The sequence below is a fragment of the Diceros bicornis genome, chromosome 34, assembly GCF_020826845.1.
Source record: "Diceros bicornis minor isolate mBicDic1 chromosome 34, mDicBic1.mat.cur, whole genome shotgun sequence".
Taxonomy (NCBI): domain Eukaryota; kingdom Metazoa; phylum Chordata; class Mammalia; order Perissodactyla; family Rhinocerotidae; genus Diceros; species Diceros bicornis.
Window position 1 is genome coordinate 26,986,613 of NC_080773.1, and position 19,075 is coordinate 27,005,687.

Genomic DNA, 19,075 nt, shown 5'->3' on the forward strand with positions numbered 1-19,075 from the left:
CGGAGAGGCGAGGAGGAGATGGGGAACTGGAGGAGGGGGTAGATCCGAGGGCGTTGGGAAAGGTTTAGGACGACTGGGAGGAGCTCCACTTCCCCGCCGCTTCCTTTCCCCGCAGGATCTTTCCCCTAGTTCCCGGTCACGCCCCCTTCACACAGCCCTGTCCCCTTCTCCGGGTCCCGCCTGTCTCCCCGGGATCCACTCCCCATTGGTCCGCATCCGCTTGCCAAAACTCCCTCCCCTCCGGCCTCCTGATTGGTCCTCTTTTGGGGCGGAGGCGGGCACCGCAGCGGTTGACTGGCTGGCGGCGAGCGGCGCAGGCGCAGAGAAGGACGGAGGCGGGGCATTGGGACCAGCAGGTCGAGGCTGCGGATCGACCCCGCAAGGAGGTGGCGGCAGGAAGATGGCGGAACTGCGCGCGCTCGTGGCTGTCAAGAGGGTGATCGACTTCGCCGTGAAGGTGACCGGGCCCCCCCTCCCACGTCCCTGAGCCCCGCGGCCGTGTGCATCCAGGGTCACGAGCTCACACCGCATGGGGGTCTCCTCGTAACCTCTGGTCTCTGTCGCTCTTGCCCCAAACGTTAAAGTCACACCTGAGAGGTTCTGCCCTCCGATCCCTCCTCACTCACACCCGGCCCCTCTGGAGTCATCATCCCGTTCCCTATTCCCGGTTCTGGACTCACTATCTGGATCTTTGCGGGCAGGGCCAGTTTCTTACCTGCTGGAGGAGCTATGGTCCCTGTTTAACACACGGAGAAACTGAGGCACAGAGAGGCCACTCAGCTGGGAAGGGGCAGAGCCGAGATTCCTATCCAGGTCCATCCCGCTCCTCACCCCGGGTGCTTTGCACACAAGCCGAGCTGTCACCCACTGGGCTGCACTGCACGCTCAGTTGACTCTTAGAGCACAGGAACCTGCCATAAGGGAGGTCGGACAGAGCGCCCCGGGATCCTAGAGCTGTCTTTCACCCTATATAGGTAGCCTCAGGGGGAGCCAGGGGCTTTAGCTAGGAAGGGAGGACGGCGTGGCTGCTAGAGCTGAGAGCCAGTCTGAGTTGGAGGAAAGGCTCACACGCTCCATGAGAAGGGTATGGGACAGCATCTCCATGGGCCCGGCTTGTCCCCAGAGAGAAGCTGCTCCGGACAGAGGTGAATCAGACACATTCCCTCCACTTTCTCCCAATACTTACACCAGACTGAAGGTGGTGACTGTCCATCCGTGTCTGTCCCCCATCAGACTGGGAGCCCCCCTCCGTGTCCCCAGCCTTGCCCAGCACAGGGCCTAGCACACCTCGAGACCTCAGGGTGGATGAAATGGGGCTACGAAGTTGACGCTGCTACTGCCCCTGACGGCTTAGGGAGTGGCGTGGGGAGGAGAGCCAGGGAGCCAGACCCTGCAGGAAAACTTCAGTGATCATTAACAGGTCACGTTTAGTGGGTCCTTACTATGCACCAGGCAGCGATCTAAGTCTTTGACAGAGATGAACCCATTCAGTCCTTTCAATGCCATCTAGATAGTAGTAATCCTTGTGGACAAGTGAGGAAACTGAGGCCCGGCGAGGTTCTTTGACCTGCCAGATCATCTAGTGAGGCAGCAGTAGTCAGGAATGAAACGCAGGCAGGTCCTTCTATAGTCTCTGTGCCCCTTGAGTCTCCACTCACCAGCCACTCGCCTCATGACAGCTCTGGCTGTATATGGCAGGGGTGTTGCCTCCAGCCTTTTTTTTTTTTTTTTTTGGTGAGGAAGATTGGCCCTGAGCTAACATCTGTGCCCATCTTCCTCTATTATTTTTTATTTGGGATGCTGCCACAGCATGGCTTGATGAGTGGTGTAGGTCCGCGCCCTGGATCTGAACCCACAAACTCCAGGCCACCGAAGCGGAGCCTGTGAACTTAACCGCGGAGCCCGTGAACTTAACCACTACGCCACCTGGCTGGCCTCGCCTCCAGCCTTTTGGAGACGCACTCATCTTGGGTCCTGGGACTCGACTCTCCTGGTTTCTTCCCACTTCTGCCTCTTCCTTGGGCCTCCGTAGCCCCTGGGCCTCCCTCTGCCCCAGCCCTGGTCCCTGGCCTGAGATGTCTGGGGTGGTATCTGTCTCCCCCACCAGGCAGGCCCACCTTTGGCTCGGCTCTGGGTCCCAGCGTTGCCCAGCACGGGGCCTGGTGTGTGGGTGCCTTGGTGTGTGTGCTGCCTGGGGAAGTGTGAACTCGTCCTTTCCCGAGGTGTTGGTGCTGCTTGCGCCCCCCACAGTGCCCCAGGGCGCCCTCCGTTACATGCTGTCTCCCTGGATGTGTCCGTGGATGTCCCTCTCTGAACAAATAAATAATTCACGCTGCCAACCACCTAATCCCGGGGCCAGACCCTGGGTACCACCCACCCCTCCTTCCCTCACCTCCCACAGCCTGTCATTTCTCAGCCCCGTCCCTCCTGCCCTCTCATCTCTCTGCCCTGTTCCCTCTTCATCCTCACGGCCCCAGCAGTTCAGGCCTCATCTTCTCCCACCTGGACCCTCGCCCCAGTCTCCTACCTGGCTTTTAGTCTCTCCCCTGCAGTCCCTTCCCTCCCAGTCTAAGCGGTCTTCCTGCACGCGGAGCAGACCCTGTCCCCCTCCCCTGCTCAGAGTCCTCCGGCGGCTCCCCAGCCCCTCAGCCTCGCATTCGAGACCCTTCTTGGTCTGGCCCTGGCCCCCTGTTCAGCCATCCATGTCCCCCTGTCCCTCCCTCACCTTTGTGCCTCCACAGCTCTCGCTGGCTTGTACTTTCCTGACAGACCAGGCTGCTTCTTGCCTTAGACCTTTGCCCCTGCTGTGCCTTCTGCCTGGGCACGCTTCCTGCTCCACCCTCCAACCTCTGCTTCTTTCTCTCCCTTGTCCTGCCGAACTCCCACCCGTTGAATATATCAAAGTTTGGAGATTCTCTGGTGTCACCTCCTCCAGGAAGCCCGCCACCCCACCCCCTCAGGCTTCTGCAGCCCCCTGGGCTTTCCTCTCTCAGCCCTCCTCACACTGGATTGGCATCCTCTTTTTCCCAGATGTCACCCCCACCCCTAGACTGGCAGCTCCTTTTGGGGTGTGCCGGGTCTGACCCACCTCTGTTCCCAGCATCGCTCCCTCACCTCCTTCCAGTCTCTGCTCGAATGTCACCTTCCCTGTGAGGCCTTCCCTGGGCACCTACTTAGAATAGGAGCCCCCATGGTCTCTGTCCTCTTCCTTGCTGTATTTTCCCCCCAAACTCATCACTTCGTAACCCATGGTGTAGTTTATTCATCTGTTGCTCTAGTGTCTGTTTCGCTTTCTGGAATTGGAGCTCCAGGGTGGGGAGGAGAGTCTGCCTGATGCAGTCACTGATACCTTAGACAGCAGGTACACTGCTGGAACGGCTCAGAGAGCCCAGCTGTCCAAGTCTGCTTCCTGCTGTGTGCCTTTGGGGGAGTCGCTTAACCACTCTGAGCCTCATTTTCCTCCTCTGTACACTGGGGATAATGGCAGTACATGCTTTATTGGCTTGTAGTGAAGATTAAACAAGCTCTTAGAACAGTGCCTGGCACATGGGAAGTGTCGGCTGGCCCTCAGTGAGTATTTTTATTGTTGGTAGTCATAATAATGGAAGTTTATTTAGTCCTTTATTCAAAACATAACACGTGTTCTGCTCAGTATGGGTGTGTCTGTGTCTCCGGGTGTCTGTCTGTGTGTGTGTGTGTGTGTCTAGGGTATTAATAGGCAACCCAGTAATACCCAGTTCTGGCCAGGGACACATTTTCCGTGAGGCTGAGGAGGCTTAACCTTCAGGACTTCTTTCAAGACCCAGGGAGAGGCTGGAGCAGTTTTGTATTCACAATTTAGTATTCATTTTCTTCAAGAGGATCCTCCAAAGAATGGAAGCTTCAGGCCCCAGAAAACCTGTTTCCTTCTCAGGGCCCAACCCTGACCACCCACACCTTCTCTGGGTTCTGGGAGCACATGGCTCTTTCCCCTGCTCCTCGTCCCTCCTGCTCTCGCCATGGCTGGCACCTCCTCGTCCCTCAGGCCACACATGTCACCTCGTGGGGATAGCAATCATCTCCATCTGCCCCGGACGAGGTCTCCATTGGAAGGATCTCATTTTGCACTGACTGCCGCCTTAGCGATCTGTGGCTGGCCTTGGTCTCTGGCTACCATCTGCCTGTCTGGCCTTGGCTGACCTGGTTGCTCTGTGTCCTGGTCACTCTGCCCCAGCACATGGCCAGGGACTCACTTGATAGAAAAGTCTAGAGGACAGAACTGAACATAAGTCTTTGAGCTGTGTCAGGGGTTCAGGAAGAGCTGTCAGAAATCACTTTGTAAAAACCCACTTGGCTAGAGTGGGCAACCAGTAAAAGGACCGACTCTCGCCTCCGAGGGCACACTTGGCATCCTAGAGAGTCTCATGGTCCCCAAAACAGACTTGAGGTTAGACCCCTGGTCCTGCCACTTCCTTGCTGTGTGACCTTAGCTAAGGCACTTGGCCTCTCTGTGCCTCAGTTGCCCCATCTGTAAAAGGAGGGTAGTCATGTCGATAACGAACCTCCTGGGCTGTTAGGACTGATAAATGAGTTAATGCATACGAAGCCTAGGAGTGTTGCCTGCCTGGGCCATGGCTGTTTTCATTGAAGGTTTATACATTTGTTGCACCTTTAAGAAAAAGCCTGGATTCAGCTTCATGCTGAATCATCCACCTCAATTTGTAAAACATCATTACTAGAAAAAAAAAAAAGATGTCACTGATTTTTCAGGCTAAGCATTGTTTCCTGACTTATGTAAGTTAACTAAACATTGTTTCTGAATCTTGAAATCAACTCAAGCTTAAAAGGTCTTCCATGGAGAAGAGAGCTGGCAGGTGTCCTCGGTGCCACAGGGTTGTCACTTTCTCCTGGCAGTGAGAGCCGGGGCCGAGAGTCCTGCCAGTGCTAGAGCAGGCTTGGGCCCCCACTAGCCGCTGGCTCACCAGTGCGGGCCCTTTATGGATGGAGGCTACATTCCTGCTTCAAGGGGAAACTCCTATCTTGGATTTTATTAATTAATTAATTATTATTATTATTATTATTATTATTTGCTGAGGAAGATTGGCCCTGAGCTAACATCTGTTGCCAATCTTCCTCTATTTTGTATGTGGGATGCCTCCACGGCATGGCTTGATGAGCAGTGAGTACGTCTGCGCCCGGGATCCAAACCTGCAAACCCCGGACCGCCGAAGGAGAGCGCGTGAACTTAACCTCTATGCCCCCGGGCTGGCCCTCATTTTTTATTTATTTATTTTTTTGGTGAGGAAGTGTCCCTGAGCTAACTTCCGTGCCCATCTTCCTCCACTTTGTATGTGGGTTGCCGCCACAGCATGGCTGACGAGTTCTGTCGGTTTGTGCCCAGGATCCAAACCCACAAACCCAGGCCACCGAAGCGGAGCAGGCTGAAGTTAACCGCTCCGCCACCGGGCCGGCCCCTGGATTTTATTTTTTTAATGAAAGAGAGGCTTTTGTGTTTTAGTTTCCTTGATTTTTTTTTTTTGTGTGTGAGGAAGATCAGCCCTGAGCTAACATCCATGCTAATCCTCCTCTTTTTGCTGAGGAAGACTGGCTCTGAGCTAACATCTAGTGCCAATCCTCCTCCTTTTTTTCCCCAAAGCCCCAGTAGATAGTTGTATGTCATAGTTGCACATCCTTCTAGTTGCTGTATGTGGGACGCGGCCTCGGCATGGCCGGAGAAGCAGTGTGTCGGTGTGCGCCCGGGATCCGAACCCGGCCGCCAGCAGCGGAGCGCGGGCACTTAACCGCTAAGCCATGGGGCCGGCCCTCCCTGCTGTTTAATAAGTGTTTGAACAGACAGGTGCAGGTTCTAATGCATGACCCTGGTGAGCAAGTTCTCGTTCACACATCCAGCAAGTATTTACTCTGTACCTACAGTGTACCAGGCACTGTTCCAGGCTTTGGGGACACAGTTGTGAACAAAACAGACATAAATGCCTGTCCTCGGGGAGTTGATATTCTGGTGGGGAGCAGATAGGTAATAGATTTAAATAAGTATAGCGCATGTCACATGTCAGGGGTGGGCAGTGCTAGGGAAGAATTAAACAGAGTAAGGGGGTCTGGGGAGTTGGGAGGGATGCGAGTTAAATAGGAGGCGCGTCTGGGGACTTCTGGGGAGTATGCACGACGTGCTCAGCACAGGTTCTAGTGAAAACACATGGATTCAGTACATGGCGTTTGCTCCAATTGTATTTCTGTAAATTTATTCAGTTCTGAAATTTGAGCCGTATTTTTGGAGTTAAAATGACTTTTTAAAAAATGAAATAATGGTGATAAAAAAATGATAGTTGTCCTTTTTCCTCTTTCTCCTCCTCCTTGTAATGTTACCAGTCCATGAGGCACAGCCAGACTGGGAAGCCCCTGCCCGAATCCCAGATTCCCAGCTCTGGTTCTGTCCTGCTGATGGGAGGGACGGCCACACCTACCAGAGAGAAAGATGCAGGGAAATAGTAAGAGTGAGCATCCCAGTGTCCCCAGCTGGGCCAAGCTGTCGCCCTGAGTCTGCTCTGGCCAAGCTCTTGGTGACAGCCACCTGGGAGGAGAGAGGGCGGGCAGGTCCTGGGCCAGATCGTCAGGCTCCTCTGGGCATCTCTCTCGGGCTTCTTGGACTCAGCGTCCTCCTTGCTGTGCTAACGTCCTGCCTGTCTCTTCCCCCCACCTCCCCCAGCACCCCGTAGAGCTTGAAGTTCTGTGAGTTCCACCTCCAGAGACCTCTGCAGTCCATCCCCCTCCATCTCCGCTGTCACGGCTGTGTGGGCCGCTGACATCTCTTATTCCGATGACTGACAGCGCCCAGCTCTTTCCTCGTTTCCACTCTTGCCATTTTCCCAGTTTCCTCCAAGAATCCAGAACGACCTTGTACAAACTTAAGTTGGATCCACTCACTTCTTTACTTTTCCTTGTTATTCTTGGGATCAAGACCTGGCTCCCCACCATGGCCTCCTGGGCCCGCACAGTTGTATTAGTTTCCTCTGGCTTAAAATGACACAGATTTATTCTTTTACAGTTCTGGAGGTTCGACGTCTGAAACGAGTCTACTGGGCTAAGAGCAAGGTGTACACAGGGCTGGTTCCTTCTGGAAGCTCCAGAGAAGAGTCTGTTTCCTTACCTTTTCCAGCTTCCAGAGCCGCCTGCATCCCTCGGCTCGTGGCCCCTTCTTCCGGCTCCAGAGCCAGCAGTGTAGCATCTTCAGCCTCTCTCCAACCCTGACACTAACTCTCTCACCTCCTTCTTTCACTTAGAAGGACTCTTCTGATTACATGGACCCACCCAGATAATCCAGGATAACCTCCCTCTCTCAAAATCCTTAACTTCATCACATTTGCAAAGTCTCTTTTGCCATGTAGGTAACATTCACAGGTTCTAGGGATTAGGAGGTGGGCGTCTTGAAGATCCATGGGCATCTTGAGGATCCATTATCATGTCTACCACCATGGTCCATCCCCAGCTGGGCTCTCCGACCTGAGGGCACAGTGTGCTCCCCTGGCCACACCAACCTCCTGGGACTCCTCAACCCCTCTCTGCTCCTTCCACCTCAGGGCCTTTGTACATGCTCCTCCCCCCACAGCACTTTTCCTCACGCTTCATCTATTCAACAGCAGTTCATCTTTCAGGTCTCAGTCTGTGCCACTGCTTCAGGGAAGCCCTCCCTGACAGCCTCCAACATCAGACTAGGTTGGGCCCCCATCGATCTGTCTCACAGCTTCCCAACTTCTCATTCAGGGAATTGCCAGGTGGGATAGCAGGGGACTTGAGTGCTTGGGGCCCAGAGCACCGCTGACTGCCCTTGTGGCATTGGGCCAGGTACTTCAATTCGGAGCCTCAGTTTCCTCATCCACCCACAGGGATGATGACACTTCTCCCCTCCTTGGGCTGTCACCAGGACTAATGAGGTAGGATACATGTAACTGGTTCGAATAGGGCTCCTACATGATACTCCTTCGGTGCCCAGTGGCCGATAATATCCCCGTTTACTACCAAGAGGATTGTGGTGGGCAGAGAAGTGGCCCCCTAGGATATCCAGGCCCTGATCCCAGGAACCTGTGAATGGTACCTTATTTGGAAACAGTCTTTGCAGATGAGATTGAGTTAAGGATATTTAGGTGGGGAGATCATCCTGGGTTCCCCGGGTGGAGCCTAAATGCCACCTCCAGAGTGCTGGTGAGAGAGAGGCAGAGGGAGATGGAACACGCACACGCAGAGGGCCCTGTGAAGGCAGAGCAGCGAGGGCGTTGAAGATGAAGCGACGCTGCCCAAGGCCAGGAACGCTGGCAGCCCCCAGAAGCTGGAGGAGGCAAGAGCAGACTCTCCCCAGAGTCTCCACTGGAGGGACCACCCTGCCGACACCTTGACCACAGCTGTGAAACTGATGTTGGGCTTCTGGCCTCCAGAACTGCGCGACACGGAGTCACGGAGTGTGCGCTAGTTTCTTACAGCAGCCGCAGGAGACTTGGAGAAGGATAGTGGTTCAGGCTGTGCCCCTGCGCTAGACCCGAAGCTCAGGGCCCGTGGGCCTCTCTCTCGCGGGGCAGTGTCCCCAGAACCCAGCTCAGGGGCCAGTGCTGGGTGAAGATATGCCGGGGAGGGAAGGAATGAGCCAGGTTTGCTGGCCCCCGCCACTTGCCTGTGTGGCAGAGAGAGGCCTTCGATGCTGGGGCTATTCAAACTAGGTCGTGACCATGCGTCGGTCATGAAATCTGTGTAGGGGGCTGGCATTTAAAAGAAAACAAGAATAGAAAGTATAATGTCAGGGTTTGGTGTATAAAGGCAAACCTCACATGCAGGGTATTTACGTTTATGTGAAATATAAATGTTATGTATTTATTTATACGTAACAACATTTATGTAATGTATTTATTTATTTTTATTAATTATTTTATTTTATTTTATTTATTTTTCCCCAAAGCCCCAGTAGATAGTTGTATGTCGTAGTTGCACATCCTTCTAGTTGCTGTATGTGGGACGCGGCCTCAGCATGGCCGGAGAAGCGGTGCAGCGGTGTGCACCCGGGATCCGAACCTGGGCTGCCAGTAGCAGAGCGCACGCACTTAACTGCTAAGCCACGAGGCCGGCCCCTATGTTATGTATTTATAATACATTCTAGGAGCTCATAAAATGTGTTTCTCACTGTGGGTTATGGTAAACAGAAATCTGAGAAATACTCTTTCAGGCCCAAGAGCAGTGACCATAGGGACGAGCATGTCGAATGTCCCTGGTGCTCAGGGAATGTCTGAATGAGAAATAAGGGTGACCCTCCACCCGCCTGTGAACTCGAACCCGGCTGTGTCCCTGGAGCTGTGGGACCCCTGGACAAGGCCCTGTCCCTTTCCAGACCCTTGTTGTCCCCATCAAGCCCGCGAGGGTTGGTGCCACGGCCCTCACCTTCTCCCCTGCTCGGCCTGACTCTGTCCCCTCCCTCCTGGTGGGCAGATCCGGGTGAAGCCCGACAGGATGGGTGTGGTCACCGATGGCGTGAAGCACTCCATGAACCCCTTCTGCGAGATCGCCTTGGAGGAGGCTGTGCGCCTCAAGGAGAAGAAGCTAGTGAAGGAGGTCATTGCTGTCAGCTGTGGGCCTGCCCAGTGCCAGGTGCTCCGGGGACGAAAGCTGGGGCGGAGAGTCCTGGATCTGAGTGGGGAGGGGCTGGGGGCTGGACTCCCGGGTCTGAGGGAGGAGGGGCTGGGAGCCCAGACTCCTGGGTCTGAGGGAGGAGGGGTTGGGGGCCCAGAGTCCCGGGGCTGGGGGCCTGGACTAAGTCAAGCTCCTCCTTTGCTTGGCAGGAGACCATCCGCACTGCTCTGGCCATGGGCGCGGACCGAGGCATCCACGTAGAGGTGCCGGCTGCAGAGGCGGATCGCCTGGGTCCCCTGCAGGTGGCCCGGGTCCTGGCCAAGCTGGCAGAGAAGGAGAAGGTGGACTTGATGCTGCTGGGGAAGCAGGTAGGTGACATAGCCCCTCCCCCAACCCCCATCAGTGGGGAGGGCGTGAGGTGAGACTGCCGGTAGCCCAGGCCCGGGGTATTCAGGTGTCCGAGGTATTCAGATGTCCGAGGTTGAGCTGCTTGGCACTTCGCTGTCACCCTGCTAGAGAGTGTGAGCAGGGGAGGGCAGGTGCACTGTGGGCATCAGAAAGACCCCTTGTGGTCCTGGGGGGTGAGATCGAAGCCCCGGGTGACGTGATGGTCCATGTGGGAGAAAGGGAGGCCTGGGCCAAGGCTGAGGGGACAGAGCAGAGAGAGATGTGGAGGAGGGACAGGGCTTGAGCCAGAGGGAGTGAGGGGGAGAGGAAGGGACAGTGTGGGAGTCTCGCTCAGAGGCACAGAGGGAACTGGAAGGTCAGAGGAAGTGGAAAGAGCCCAGGGGAACATCATGTGGATTCAGGACAGAGGCCTGGGCTTGAAACAGACTTGAGGCTTTTGGAGACGCTGGGGAGCCACGGGAGGGCTGTGAGCAGGGGGTACGGATCAGCTCTGGGTACAGGAAGACCCCTGTGGGGCCCTGAGGAGTGGACTGGAAGGAGAGAGACCGGAGGCTGGGAGTTTGGGGAGGAGGTTGGGGGCTAACAGTGGGAGCTGGGGTGAGGACTCAACTGGAACCCTGCTTAGTACACGGCCCTGCCAGCCGGCAGGCACATGCTCCAGCTCAGCTGTCCCCTCAGGAGACCTGGGGACACCCTTCCTTGGGGGTAGCCTCCCCACCCCATCCCGTTGAGACAGACCTTGCGGCCTCACCCAGGGGAGGGGCAGAGGATGGCCATCGGAAGAGCCACGGACAGGAGTGGGAAGGGAGGGAGCAAGGAGCGGGGGTTAGGGCCGGAGGCTGAGAAAGAAGGTCATAGGCTAAGTAAGACGGGGCACAGAGACAGGGCACACACAGGAGCTAGGAGTGGGGCACCAGCAGGGAGAGACCGGGATTCCAGCAGGCTGGGTCAACCCCTGGGGAGAGGAGGACGCTGATGGGACCAGGTGGGTCCTCGTTAGGTGTAAACTGAGTCAATAAACTTCGGCAGAGGGCCTAGCCAGAGAACAAGCCAAAAAGGCACGATTTGGGTGGGACTCTGGCAGCCTGGTCTCACATCAGCTCCCCAGGACACGGGTGCTGGCAGCATGGCCTGTTGAAGTCCCTGCATTTGTTGGTGGTTCTCAGACTTTGCTCCTACCTGTCCTGGTTGGCAGGGACAGTTGCTAAGGCTAGGGCCTCCAGCTGGAGAGATGCCAGGTAAACTGGTCAGGACACTCTTTGCTGTAGTTGACAGAACTACAGCTCAAACTGGCTTGAGCCAAAAATCAACCTTATTAGCTCATGTAAGACAAGCTTCAGGCACAGCTTGATCCAAAGTCACACATGAGCTCTAGGCTCTGCTCCTCTGTCTTGGCTTCACTCTCTGCCTTTCCAGGCTCACATCCCACCAGGCTAGCGACCCCAACAGAAAGAAAAGAGCCTCTTTCCCAAGAGCTCCAGCAAAGCTCCCAGGGCTGACTCTTCATTGGTCTAGCTTGAGTCATGTGCCCAGCCCTGAACTAGTCACTGGGATCAGGAAATAGAACATTCTCATTGGCCTGGGTCCTGGTTCATGCAGTTCCCCAGTGTGGCCAGCCCAGGGCCTGGCTCACAGAAAGCTTCTATGAATATTTATACAGAGGGCAAAGATTTGGTGTCGGGGCTGCCAGGTGCCCTCACGTGCCCCTGGATGAATGACTGCCTGTTTCTGGGCCCAGTGAGGGGATGGGATCATTCTAGACCAGGAGTCAGCAAACTGTGGCCCGTGGCCACCACTGATTTTGTAAATAAAGCTTTATTGGCACTGCCACACCCGTTAATTTATGTAGACATGTATTTGTGGCTGCTGTATGCACAGCGGCAGAGTTGAGTAGCTGTGACAGACCGTATGATATTTCCTGTCTGTTCCCTTATAGAAAACGTTTGCCTGTCTAGACGAAGGCCCAAATGACACATGAGAAGCCCCCTCGTCATGCAGTCTTCTCTCTCCCCACTCAGGCCATCGACGATGACTGTAACCAGACGGGGCAGATAACAGCCGGATTCCTAGACTGGCCTCAGGTGAGGCTGGACGGGGGAGCATCTGCTGAGAGCCAGGCCTGGGGGCTCAGAGCATGGCCACCCCTGTCCCTGCCGTTCAGGAGGGAGGCAGTGTAAGGCAGGCAGGCAGGAGGACGGCACAGCTGGGACACCAGGCCTCATCTGGGCCTTCACGTGCTCCCTGCCCACCAGCTGTGCTGCTCCTCAACCCACCAAGCTCATCCCTGCCTCAGGGCCTTTGTACTTGCTATTCCCTCAGCCTGGAACACAGTGCCCTCAGGTTGCCCCATGGCTTCTCACTTTCTTCTTTAGGTCTCTGCACAGATATCACCTCTTCAGGGAGGCCTTCCTTGCCCCCTGCTGTATGAAATACTCATTACTCATGCCCCCTCCAAACTCCATGTTCCCCAATCCAGCCCCCATGCCAGTCCAATAGAAGTGGAAGCCACATAAGTAATTTAAAATTTTCCTTAGCCACATAAAAAAAGTAAAAAGAAACAGGAAAAATTAATTTTCATAATATTTTATTTAACCCAATATATCTAAAATATCACTTCAACATGTAATCAATATAAAAAATATTGAGGGGCCGGCCTGGTGGCATAGTGGTTAAGTTTGCTTACTCTGCTTCGGCAGCCTGGGGTTTACGGATTCAGATCCCCGGCACGGACCTACATATCGCTCATCAGGCCATGCTGTGGCAGGCGTCCCACATATAAAGTAGAGGAAGATGGGCACAGGTGTTAGCTCAGCAACACTCTTCCTCAAGCAAAAAGAGGAAGATTGGCAACAGATGTTAGCTCAGGGCCAATCTTTCACACCAAAAAAAAAAAAGGAGCTATTTTTTTTTTTTTTGCAGTTTTTTTTTTTTTTTTAATTGATGTTTTAATGGTTTCTAACATTGTGAAATTTTGGGTTGTACATTTTTGTTTGTCCATCACCCCATATATGACTCCCTTCACCCCTTGTGCCCACCCCCCACCCCCACTGCCCGGGTAACCACAGTCCAGTTTTCTCTGTCCATGTGTTGGTTTATATTCCACATATGAGTGAGATCATACAGTGTTTGTCTTTCTCTTTCTGGCTTATTTCACTTAACATAATACGCTCCAGGCCCATCCATGTTGTTGCAAATGGGACGATTTTGTCTTTTTTTATGGCTGAGTAGTATTCCATTGTATATATATACCACATTTTCTTAATCCAATCGTCAGTCGAGGGACACTTAGGTTGCTTCCACTTCTTGGCTATGGTGAATAATGCTGCAATGAACATAGGGGTGCATAAGCCTCTTTGGATTGTTGATTTCAGGTGCGTTGGATAGATTCCCAGTAGTGGGATGGCTGGATCATAGGGCATCTCTATTTTTAATTCTTTGAGGAATCTCCATACCGTTTGCCATAGAGGCTGCACCAATTTGCATTCCCACCAGCTGTGTATGAGGGTTCCTGTTTCTCCACATCCTCTCCAACATTTGTTGTTTTTTGTCTTGGTGATTATAGCCATTCTAACGGGCGTGAGGTGGTATCTTAGTGTTGTTTTGATTTGCATTTCCCTGATGATTAGTGATGTTGAGCATCTTTTCATCTGCCTATTGGCCATCTGTATATCTTCCTTGGAGAAGTGTCTCTTCATTTCCTCTGCCCATTTTTTGATCGGGTTGTTTGTTTTTTTGTTGTTCAATTGTGTGAGTTCTTTATATATTATGGAGATCAACCCCTTGTCAGATGTATGTTTTGCAAATATTCTCTCCCAGCTGGTTGGTTGTCTGTTCATCTTGATTCTGGTTTCATTTGTCTTATAAAAGCTCTTTAATCTGATAAAGTCCCACTTGTTTATTTTTTCTTTAGTTTCCCTAGTCTGGGTAGGCATGTCATCCGAAAAGATTCCAAAAAAGGAGCTATTTTATGTTCTTTTTTCTTTATGTACAAAAGCTTCAAAATCCAGTGTGTATTTTATTTTATTTATTTTTTTATTTTTATTTATTTTTTTTTTGTGAGGCAGATCAGCCCTGAGCCAACATCCATGCTAATCCTCCTCTTTTTGCTGAGGAAGAGCGGCTCTGAGCTAACATCTATTGCCAATCCTCCTCCTTTTTTTCCCCAAAGCCCCAGTAGATAGTTGTATGTCATAGTTGCACATCCTTCTAGTTGCTGTATGTGGGACGAGGCCTCATCATGGCTGGAGAAGCGGTGCATCTGTGCGCGCCCGGGATCTGAACCCCGGCCGCCAGTAGCGGAGCGTGAGCACTTAACCACTAAGCCGTGGGGCCGGCCCCAGTGTGTATTTTATATATACAGCACATCTCAATTCAGATGCTAAAATTCCATCAGAACTACTTAATTCAGATTCCTAAAATTCACAGTTGAAAAAGTAGATTCACACGCCCAAGTTGTTCCAAACAGATTTAGAAGTTTTCCAGTAACTGTGCTGAGTAGTTTTTTTTTTTTTATTTATTTTTTTGTGAGGGAGATCAGCCCTGAGCTAACATCCGTTGCCAATCCTCCTCTTTTTGCTGAGGAAGATTGGCCCTGGGCTAACATCCGTGCCCGTCTTCCTCTACTTTATATGTGGGATGCCTGCCACAGCATGGCTTGACAAGTGGTGCATCGATGTGCTCCTGGGATCCGAACCTGTGAAACTCTGGGCCGCCAAAGTGGAGCGTGCGCACTTAACCGCTGCGCCACCAGGCTGGCCCCGAGTATCGTTGTTTTAAGTTTTATTGCGATACCACTGACCTATGATAAACTGCATATATTTAAAGTGTACAATTTGATAAGCTTTGACACACGTGTGCACCCATGAAAGCATCACCCCAATCATGATAATGTATCTCACTTATCGGTTTTTAAATTTAAATTAATTAAATAAAAGGAGAAATTCCGTCCCTCCCTCCATCGCACTAGCCACATGTCATGTGCTCAGAGGCCACACCTGGCTAGTGGCTGCCATGTTCCTTGGTTATGGGTGGTCTTCCCTGCGAGGATAAAGGCCCTTTAAGGCTGGGGCCTCGTTGGTCATGTTTATGGTCTGTCCCCAGAGCCGGGCTTGTAACATTTGCCTCATAGAGTTCCTGTGAGCATCTAATGACTTAAGACATGTAAATTGCTTAGAACAGTGCCCAGCACTCAGTACCTGTTCATTTTTATTAAGGTAGGGAGACCCAGCTGGCAGGTTCGGGGCGTTAGGACCTATACCTTGGCTCTCAGTGAAAGTAAAGACACCCTCTTCTAGATTTTTGAGCTCCCTTTCTGTAGCTTCCTCTCGTGTTTGAGCTTGATGTCGTGGGACTCTCCCTCTTCTGTTCCCTCCCCCATGCATGCACTCGGCAATGGCCTGTGGAGGACTGCTCTGTGCCTTCCCCGAATTAACCTCGCCCCTCTCCCCCCATCTTGTCCCTCCTAGGGCACATTCGCGTCCCAGGTGACGCTGGAAGGGGACAAGGTGAAAGTGGAGCGGGAGGTTGACGGGGGCCTGGAGACCCTGCGCCTGAAGCTGCCTGCCGTGGTGACCGCCGACCTGCGGCTCAACGAGCCCCGCTATGCCACGTTGCCCAACATCATGGTGAGCGCCTGGCAGATGGGTCCCTGAGGGTCTGGAATGCACGAGTGCTGTAGGCCCAGCACCTCCCTGGTGGTCAGATGGGAGGGGAATTGATCCAAGGACATCTCATCCCAAGGAAGGGATCACTCAGTCATTGTGGCTAACAGAGGGTTCACTGGGTCGTTTCTGCCAATAGTGGGCATTGGTGGGGGCTGTTTTGGCCAACAGGAAGGATTTGCTGGTTAATGTAGCCAACAGAAAGCCTTCATTAGACAATAAAGGGGTTCCCCTTTTCCTTCCAACCAATGGGAAAGGTTCATTGTGTACTCTTAGCTAAATAAGGATTCATTACGTCATTTTGGTTCATTAGGGAGGGTGCCCCTGGTATTCTTTGCCAACAGGAAGGACTCATTTTGGCCATGATGGCTAACTAGGAAGGGTTCATGGTATCTCTTGGCTAACAGGAAGAGTTCACTGTTCATCATGGCCAGTAGGATGGGCTCATTGGGTCATCTCAGCCAGTAGGGAGGGTTCACTGGGTCATCTCAGCCAGTAGGGAAGGTTCATTGGGTCATCCCATTCCAATAGGGAGAGTTCAGTGGGTCATCTCATCCAATAGGGAGAGTTCAGTGGGTCATCTCATCCAATAGGATGGGTTCAATGAGTCATCTCAGCCAATAGTGTGGGTTCAGTAGGTCATTTTGGCCAAAAGTCCATTGAATTATGACTGTCAGAAGGATGAATTTGCCAGTCCATTCCAGCCAGTGAAGGGCTTCCCAAGGTGGTTGACTATTGGAGGACTCCTGCAGTAGGAGGCTTCCCAGGGCATCCCAGCCAGCAGGAATTGTTCACACCAGGTGTGGCCCTGTAAGAGGTCGCGTGTGTCCTGGCCAGTGAGCAGGTCCAAAGGGTTCAGCCAATGGGAACAGTTCTGCAGACGTGGCACCTGTGGAAGGGGGCTGCAGTGAGGTGGGCAGGGGCTTAGGCAGCCCTGTGAACCATGGCCTCCCCTATGCAGAAAGCCAAGAAGAAGAAGATTGAGGTGATAAAGCCCGGGGACCTGGGCGTGGACCTGACCTCCAAGCTCTCTGTACTCAGCGTGGAGGACCCGCCCGAGCGCACAGCTGGCGTCAAGGTGGAGACCACGGAGGACCTGGTGGCCAAGCTGAAGGAGATTGGGCGGATTTGAGCCCCTTCCCTGAAACTTGGCAATAAAACTATGACTCTGCTGACGTCTGTCTCTGTTACCTCATTCCCTGGAGACCTGTTCTTTGATTCATTCAACAAGCATTCACTTAAATCTCCTGTGTGCCGGCCTCTGTGCTGGGCAACACTGGGGACCCAGGTGAGTCACATCCAGTCCCTGCCCTTGAGAAGCTTCCATGTTGAAGGGGGCATGGACATGGGCCAAGGTATAAGGTGGGGTGCTGTAAGCAGAGGCAGCAGTGGGCTCTTGGGAGCCCACGTGGGGCATCTGAGCTGGCCTGTGGGGTCAGAGAGACTTCCCAGGGAGATGGCATCTAAGCTGAGTCTTGACAGACAGACATCAGTGAGGTGGGGGAGAAGAAGGGCTTCCATCCACAAAGTGTTTGCTGGGCACTCCCAGGTGCCAGGCCCCTGCTGAGACTCGGGACACAAGAGGGAACGAGGCTGGAAGCACAGATATTCAGAACCCAGTGCGGGGATGAAGAGCTGGGGCCTGGGGGCAGACTTTGTGATTTCAAACCCTCCTCTCATATGTACCAGCTGTGGGGTCTTGAGTGAGTTACTTCCCATCTCTGAGCTGCAGTTCCCTCATCCGGCAGATGGAAATAGTAAGAGCTGAGTGTTGCAGTAAAGGGCATGAGGTCTAGATCCCGAGGCCCTGGGGTCAGATCCCAGCCTGGCCAGACCCTGGCTCTGGGAGGACCCTCTGCAACTTCCTACTTTCTGAGCCTGGGCTTCCTCCTCCATCGGGTGGAGTTAGTAACAATGCCTGTGTTCTGGTTGTCTGTTGTGACATAACAAATCCAAAACTTGGTGGCTTAAACCAACAATCATTTATTTTGCTAATAAATCTGAAATTTGGGCAGGGCGTGGTGGGGACAGCTTGCCTCTCCTCATGCAGCGTCAGCTGGGGTGGCTCACATGGGGCCAGAGGATCAAGTCCAGCTTGTGGGCTCAGTCATGTAGCCCACAAGCTGGCTGGGGCTGTTGGCTCGGGGTGGCTGTTGACCAGGGGCCTCTCCTGATGACTCCCCCTGGGGCTGCTGGAGCTTCCTCCTAGCATGGCAGCTGGGTTCCAAGAGGGAGTGTTCTATGATAGAGGAAGGGGAGGGCGACCTAGGCCCTCCTCCTTAATGGGAGGAGGGTCAAATTTGCAGCCATCTTTAAACTACAAAACCTACCCCATAGGGTTTTGAATGATTAATTAATGTAGCACCCCCCAGAACCACACCTGACATACAGAAAATGCTCGCTATATATTATTACTTTATTATTATTATCAGCATGGTGAGGACTGTGCCTGGGTAAGCTCAGGGGACCGGGAGCTGAGCAGAGGCCCTAAGCCCAGCATGGGGTGGTAGGAAAAGCTTTCAGAAGGAGTAAGCAGTCTATCCTGAGCCGAAGCCCAGCTCCTCCCTCTGGCTGTGCAACCTCTGGCAGGTCCCTTGACCTCTCTGAGCCATAGTCCCTGGCCTGTAAAATGAGGATAACACCCAGCTCATAGGGTGTTTGGAAGGGTTCAGCCCAATAATGCCTGGGAAGCTTTTTGCACGGTTCCTGATAGGTGGTAATTATTATTATGGTTCTTAATAAGGTGAGACTTGAAGTACAGGTTGTGGTTTAGCCAGAGGGGGCGAGGCATGAGGGAGGGTATTCCAGGCAGAGAAAACTGCCTGCGAAGGCTGAGAGGGGAGGGATGGGGCATAAGATTGGCAGGGTGTTCAGAGTAAGTGCTGGAGGGGGGAGGGCATGGGTGGGTCCTAGGCCAGGCAGCTTAGATGTCTCTTGAGGGTGCTGGGGGGAGGACTGTAAACAGAGGAGGGGCAGGGTCGGTTTTGGGGGTAGAAAGACTCAGTGGGGATCCATGGCTGGAGGAAGGAGGCTAGGTGAGGGGGCCTGGCCAGTGGGAACAGAGAAAAAGGGACAAGGCAGACATTCAGGGAGCAGAAAGGGTGGGATTTGGAGATTGACAGGGGAAAAGGGTAGGGAGGAGGGAGGAAGGCTCCCAGCCTCTGCATGGATGGTGGAACCCAGGAGGGGTGTGGGGTTAGAGGGAAGGCACTGAGTTTAGTGGGACGCAGTGCATGTGGGGGCCCTGGGGACCAAAGAGGCAGCTCTGGGTCTCAGGAGAGATGGCTGGATGGTGAGAGAGAGCCACTTGAGTTTTGGTCTGAGGGCAACAGGGAGCCATGGGAGGGTTTGGAGCAGAGGAGGAGCAGGATCAGACAGGGGTATCTGAGGCTGCAGGCAGG

At 53.4% G+C, this 19,075-nt stretch overlaps 1 protein-coding gene across 1 annotated transcript; it reads left to right on the forward strand.

The window, feature by feature from the left end:
• Positions 1–341: 341 nt before the first annotated feature.
• On the forward strand, positions 342–16,849 carry ETFB (electron transfer flavoprotein subunit beta). Its single transcript, XM_058530013.1, has 6 exons — positions 342–457; positions 9,466–9,624; positions 9,816–9,974; positions 12,033–12,095; positions 15,480–15,638; positions 16,636–16,849. The coding sequence occupies exons 1-6, from the start codon at positions 401–403 to the stop codon at positions 16,804–16,806; spliced, it is 768 nt and encodes a 255-aa protein (XP_058385996.1). The 5' UTR covers positions 342–400; the 3' UTR covers positions 16,807–16,849.
• The last annotated feature ends 2,226 nt before the right edge of the window (positions 16,850–19,075 follow it).

Coding starts and splice junctions, on each gene's coding strand:
- ETFB (XM_058530013.1), top strand. CDS start 401: ATGGCGGAACTGCGCGCGCTCGTGGCTGTCAAGAGGGTGATCGACTTC. Junction 9,625..9,815: donor GTGGGCCTGCCCAGTGCCAG/GTGCTCCGGGGA, acceptor TTTGCTTGGCAG/GAGACCATCCGCACTGCTCT. Junction 9,975..12,032: donor TGATGCTGCTGGGGAAGCAG/GTAGGTGACATA, acceptor CTCCCCACTCAG/GCCATCGACGATGACTGTAA.